General features: G+C 43.5%; 1 protein-coding gene across 16 annotated transcripts in view; it reads right to left on the bottom strand.

The window, feature by feature from the left end:
* Positions 1–410: 410 nt before the first annotated feature.
* svila (supervillin a) overlaps positions 411–6,580 on the bottom strand; it is an 85,265-nt gene continuing 79,095 nt past the window's right edge. For all 16 annotated transcript variants that reach the window (XM_035654896.1, XM_035654888.1, XM_035654787.1 and 13 more), the window contains 10 exons: positions 6,470–6,556; positions 4,796–4,973; positions 4,511–4,683; positions 3,374–3,529; positions 2,474–2,610; positions 1,718–1,865; positions 1,478–1,623; positions 1,161–1,336; positions 881–1,034; positions 411–770 (listed from right to left, as the gene is read on the bottom strand). In XM_035654896.1, coding sequence (XP_035510789.1) covers positions 426–770; positions 881–1,034; positions 1,161–1,336; positions 1,478–1,623; positions 1,718–1,865; positions 2,474–2,610; positions 3,374–3,529; positions 4,511–4,683; positions 4,796–4,973; positions 6,470–6,556 — 1,700 coding nt within the window. In that variant the 3' untranslated portion in view covers positions 411–425. The remainder of the gene's footprint in view (positions 771–880; positions 1,035–1,160; positions 1,337–1,477; positions 1,624–1,717; positions 1,866–2,473; positions 2,611–3,373; positions 3,530–4,510; positions 4,684–4,795; positions 4,974–6,469; positions 6,557–6,580) is intronic.

Genomic DNA, 6,580 nt, shown 5'->3' with positions numbered 1-6,580 from the left:
GGTCTTGTTTTTCTTTACAATTTTGAAAAAAGCCTGTCTAGAATTATTTATGGTAACTGCATTTTTACTGTAGGGTGTAAGTTATTGTATTTAGAGACTGCACCTAGATATTGATAATTCTGCTGTGTATTAGGTTTTGCGTCACAGGTCAGGAATCCATTAGGGTCAGTAAAATGGAAAAGTAAAGTGGAAAATGTCCATAATAAAATCCTGGTGCAGAAGATGAAATATTCAATAATTCAATATGAATTACTGTCCAACCAACAGTCCAAAAAAAATGACAATTAATCAACTGTCAAAATAGTTACCAACTGATCGCCTATACATCGTACTCTCTATGTATGTCATTGAAGCACTGTGGCCCAGTGGTTTATAAAGAGTGAACCACCGCTGGGCCCGGTGCAAACAGGTTAAAAGTACAAAGATCAAATCCTAGCTGGAAGTCTGGGTGTAGGTGACGGTGCAATATGTGAAAAAAGATGACACCAACCTGCAGTGCTGACCATGTACTTCCACTTCATCACATACGTATCGCCCTCGTGAAACTGGCCAATGCTCTGGCGTGGCAGGCGGCTGTAGTCGAACTCCAGGATGTGCCACACCTCCACGGCCACTGTGCTGATCTCGTAGCTGCGCCACTCCTCTGCCTCCACCACGCCGTAGCCCCGGCCCACGTTGAACCCGTCCAGTCTGGTGCAGACGAGCCCTTGGTGGAGGGGCAGCATCAGGGTGGCGTCGTATGCGTGGGGCTGATCGGAGGTGGACTGCTCCTGGTGTGAAGATGAAGGACAGAAATAAGAGTGATGGCAGACGGGGACTGAATCTGCATTTGATGCTGTATGTTATCAGACTTTTATGATGCTAAGGTATTTCTTAATACCTTTTGATCAGTGACGTGGTCGTTGGTGTTTTTTATGGGACTGGGAGTTTTCCTGGAGTCGCTCCAGTCTAGGAACTTCTCTTTGAACAAGGTGGTCTCATTGTGTTGAGTCAGCCGGCCGAACACAGCCCAATCGGGTCGCCCCTGACCTTTCCTACAGCACGTCAACGACAAAACACCAGTACTTCAGTCACTGAAGATCCTCTCAGTACACTGTTGAATGTTGAATGACAGATATTACGACCTATTATTACAACTATTTAGACCATCAGTTGCATACTTTGGTATGATTGGGTTGCACTCTCCTGGGTCCAGCGGGTTGATGTCGCAGTTTGTGTAGTCGAAGGTGCCGTTCCACAGGTGCTTGGCCAGCTGGAAGGCCACCTTCCTCTGTGCCAGCGTCACTTCCTTCCCATGCCAAATGTACATCTCGCTGCCAAAGTCAAACACCAAAACCTGCACAGAGACACAGACAGAGACAGTTTTTTTCTTCTAACTCAACAGTACCAGTGGCCGTTGCTGTCTCTCACACCTCCGGTGTGAATGTACATTCATATACAGCTCAACATATTCAAGATAAATGTCAAGTTGTCTGACCTCCTTGGGGTTGAGCAAGGAACAACGGGGCATCTTGGCCCAAAAATCATCATCTGGAACCAGTTTGTCCTCCATCAGGCGGTAAATGCAGTTTGTCTCTACAATGGCACCCTCGTACAGCTCGTCTTCATCTGGCGTTCCTGCAGCTACAAGAAGAAACCAGGGGCATCAACTCATGTTTCATGGTTTCAGGTACTGTTTCATCAAGGTTTAAATTATGTCAGATACACAAATCCTTACACTGAAAACTCGACTGCCCTCCCAGAATCTTCCAGAATTCCTTGGCAGCGTGGCTGTGCGTGCTGACAGCCTCCTCGATGACCTGGACGTAGTTAGCACGGCAACCCAAGTCCCTCTTGCTCTGGATGAAGTTTGCCAACTCTGAAGCCTGAAAGAATTTGAGAAAAACTTCTATTACGTGACACTGATGAGCTGAGTTCATCTGACTCCAAACACACAGATGTCTTGTGCTTTTTAATAAACGGCAGACACAGTTAAGATACGGTTCATGCTTTTTTTAAACCCAAGACCCCGTCATCCTGGCAGTTCAAGTTCATTACACAAAAAAATACAAAGAAGAGTCTGTGAACTTTAATGAACTCAACTAAAACAACACATCAATAATGTGGGCCATGGCTCAGAACTTTCCTTTTTATCTGATTGAGGTCAGTGCTCTGTTCAGCCAATCAAAGGTCATCAGACCGGTCTAAGCTTTGAACAATAGCTTTGTATTGTGTCTGTTTCCTGCAACAACCCTCAAACACACACACACACACACAGAGAGACACACACACACACAGACACACACACACACACACAAACAAGCCCTTTCCTTTCTGTCAACACACACGTCTTCCTGTGCTGTGCCACCGTTGCTTCCTGCCAGGGCTGTGTTTACATCCTGCACGTGAAGTCCCGCCCTACATAACAGCACCCTCGCTCCACCTGTATGGATGTGCCTGTCTACCCAGTTTTCCAGCACTCAAAAAGCCAGACCTTGTTCTTCTCGATGACGTTGGCAAACTCTCCGATCCAGATGAAGCAGTGGTGTGGTGTGATGAGCAGGAAACAGTCGCCGCTGTTCAGGGAGGACGCTCTGGGCTCCACCAGCCTGGTCTGCACGTGCCGTCGGCCTGGCGTTGCATAGGCAGGAAAAATAAAACACGCAGACATGTGGCTTATCAGTGACAGCTCTGATTATCGATGTCAGCATGCCTGGATTATCATGCTAGCCAACCATTTGACCCTAGACATGTATGTACATGCATGTGTACCCACCCCTTCCTATTAAAACCATGTCGTTCCAACCATTTAATGCAGCCGGAACAGTATGCAATCTACATCAAGTCATAAATTACAAACTCCAGGGGCCTCAGTGACTCTCCATGTGACCCACGTAGAAGTCAGTTGCAGCTATTCTAACGCACCACTCTCAACACTGTCAGGTTGGGACAGCTAACCTCCTAACAAAGCGGTACCCCTGGTCTAGTGGATTTGCTCTGGATTACACACAGTGGGGTTTCGAAGAGAGGATCAGCCCAGGATAGTGCGAGGTGACCAGGGGAGAATGATTTAGAGCCACAGCTGTCACCAGCAGACGCTTGGAGGAGGTGCATAGACACTGAAATAGACCAACTCTCGTCTCCCATTTTAGATATCCTCTGGAAAGGACACCCTTGAAGCAGCATCCTCCATAGTTTGTGTAGAACAGAAGCTATTTGTTTTTCCATCCACTTAAACTACTGAATGTAACTGCCTCACAAACAAGAAAATTTAAGAGAATGTAAATGGATGTATTCCTTTCTTCTTGTGTAAGAAAACTAATAATAGATGAAAAACTGAAGTGCAGGTGCACCTGTTTGTGTATGGTCAGAGCAGCTTGTTCACTCAACTGACCTTTGACCTGTAAGAGCATGAGTTTCTTGTAAGGCACAGCGCTGTTGTTGGACATCTGCTCAGAGATGTTGACGCTGCGCAGGTTGATGTTACTGAAGTTCTCTTTGCTGGCCAGACCAGCCAGAGCCACATCAGAGAAACCAGAGTTCTTATTCACTGCAGTGAACAGAACAGAGCACAGAGAGGGGACATGAGATAAACAGAAACAGATTTAACGCACAGTTTAACAGTCAATTATTACATTTAGCCCCTATGCAGATGAGACTACATTGTAAACAACCTCTGAAGCTCGAAACTGAAGGTCTCTAAATGACTGCAACAAATATAGAACACTCTAGAGACAGTTCAAGTGTTTTTATTGCTGTCAGAGGAGATGAAGGAGGAAGTTATGGAAGTAACATGACATTGACTTTGTGTCCAGCTGACAAATCACACTGAGCTATTGAGGACTGCTCTGTACAATGCCAGGAAACGGACTCCAGTCCCAGATGTAGGTCAGTATAAGTCCAGAAGAAGCTCGAATGGGTTGATAAACAGCATTGGAAAACAATTTATGGACTGTATAATATCAGTGAAGATTTATTTTGTATCTGAGATTGAGATGTATGTTCTGCTGTCTCTTATTTTGCAGTTGAAGTAGGAGCCTTCCACTGCATTCACTGGATAGGTGAAAGCATATTGCCAATATTACAAAGACAAGACAAAAGCAGACATCCATTGCACTTGGCAATTACAACAATTACATCTTTTTAAAAAAAAGGTAGATGTGTTCATCATTGCATTTCTGCAGGGGTGCATCTGTACAAGCTCACACCGTTCACACCTTCAGGGACTTTTCACAACGCAGCACAGTGTGACAGAACAGTGAAAACAAGAAGACAGACAAACATGCAGTGCAGTTTATTTTAAAATCACCCATGTGACTGGCCAAGATTGGACACCGGTTATTAAAAAAAAAATTACAAACTGGACTGGACTAAATTCAAGAGATTGATTATGTACAGATTTCTCTTGAAAACATTCAAAGTTTAATATTGTAACATCAAGAGTTATTGTGCAAATTTAGAACAAATTTTGACAAGTGTCCCTGAGTGTTTTGGTCTACACAGTTCCAGCTGCTCATCCATCCTCACTCACTCTTCTCAGCCTTCATCCTCTTGCTCTCCAGCAGGCCGATGTTGAGCCTCTGCTCTGTGTACTCGTGTCTGATGTCCTCCCTGGCAGCCAGCATCTTCAGAGGGTTCCTAGAAGCCTGGACGTTACGCGCTGGGCGCACCGCCCGCTTGTGCTGCACCATCTCCGAGGGCAGCCTGGAGGGAGGATAGAGGTGAGAGGTGTTAGGTCAACAGGTAAAAATTAAAATCTCACGAGGATTATTTAGTCAGAGTTGTTAGTTGATGACATCTTGCAGTGAGAGCTTACTTTGGCACCTGGGGACCGAAGATGGCATCGAAGTCGTCGTCTATCTTCACCTTATTGGTGATGACGGGAATCTCCTCCACTTGGCGGTAGAACTTGGAAAAGGTTTCATCTTCGAGGGTCATTACCTCCTTTACCTTCTTCTCTGTTACTGTGATGGTGGTTTCTGGCAGTCCAGACACTGAGGAAAGACAAGACGAAGCCGTGTCAGGATCAAACAATGTATGAAAGTATGAAAGTAGTAAGTTGTGCTTATTTATGAATACAATACAAGTCTTTTTGTCCATTCTATTCATTTTTGATACTATTTATTATTATATTGAATGGCAGGGTGCGACTTTTTCTGCACTAAACTGAAAATGGCAACAAACGCAAAAAAGGACCAACAGGAAATGATAAATGTACTGGATGAGATGTGGAAAACAAAAGCTGGTTTCATGTAATGTGACTTCTTTTTTTGACCGTCTTTATTAAAACAACATGGCATGATGAGTCCACATTTTGTTTGGTTGCACTGTAAGCAGATACACATTTATTTTTTTTAGATATATTTATTCTATTTGACTATTTCTAGTAGACCAGAGATGAGAAGAGAGAGAAAGAGACGAGGAATGGCTTGTATCAAGAGTTCTTGGCGGGAGTTGAACATGGAGATGTTGTAATCACAGTATATACAGTTTATGTCCATAAGCACCTCAATAGCAGTCAGTTAAAATTCCATATTTAAACATCAAGACATTAAAGCTGCAGTAGGTAACTTTTATAAAAATAACTTTTTGTTGTAATGATGAATTTTAACTCACTGCTGTTAAGATGCAGCATATATACCGTGATTACAACATCTCCAGTTTGATTCATGGCGAGAACCTTTGATACAAGCCATTCCTCTGTCTCTCTCTGTCCCCTCAGTTCCTGTCATCTCTACTTTAAGTTGGGACTCTAGTTTAATCCTTATTTGCTCACACAAAGTGTTTTACTAAAAATGTATTCTTTCAGTTGGCATGGATTAAAATATAGGTAGGCTTATCATTGTGGCTGTAAAAACGTTGGAGTAAAGTTGTTCTTTTATTTCATCTTTTGTGCCCCACACGGCAATTACAGACTGATTTGACATGAGAACAACCTTCTCAATAACTGAAAACTAAGCCATTCGCAGTGTTTCATGGTTTAGCTTTTTTTCCTGTTGTGCATAAGAGATGATGATTAAGGCTGAACAGGACATTTAACCTCTCTTTGTGCATATTTAACCTTGCGCTGCTGAAGCCTTTAAACGCAACTGCCTTTAACTGAGACTTGTTTGAAGTGATACTGTAATCTGACTGCTGTAAAAATAGTGCTTATCCAAACATGAGACTGACATGTTAAATTACATCATGAGGTCCATGTCTATCAAAACAAGCTTGCTGCTACCAACGGTAACCACAGGTGTCACTGAATGCCTGAAATATGTACCTGGAAATAACACCAACAGAAGCTCTCATCAAATTAAATTTAGTGAAGTAGACAGAGAATGCTGAATTTATTCGTGAAGTTTTGTCTCAATCAGATAGGAATGAGATTCAACTTCTTGTGTGAACCTATAATTGATTGCAGGGTTATGAAGTGGGACCGTTTTCCCGTCGTGAAAGGTCTGATTCTATGCTCAGTGGCTTGTACAGCATGGCGAACAAGACTGACCTTTACTGTTGAGCTTGCCAAGGAATGACTCCAGTTTATCCAGCTTCATGTCCGACTCCAGGTTCAGATCTGGCACGGCCTTGATCTCTGCACACAGACACAGACACACAC

This window comes from Morone saxatilis, unplaced genomic scaffold (genome assembly GCF_004916995.1).
Source record: "Morone saxatilis isolate NCDOM2014 unplaced genomic scaffold, NCSU_SB_2.0 Contig0, whole genome shotgun sequence".
Lineage (NCBI taxonomy): Eukaryota > Metazoa > Chordata > Actinopteri > Moronidae > Morone > Morone saxatilis.
The sequence above is the reverse complement of the archived record's forward strand: the minus strand, read 5'-3'. Positions and strand labels throughout refer to the sequence as shown.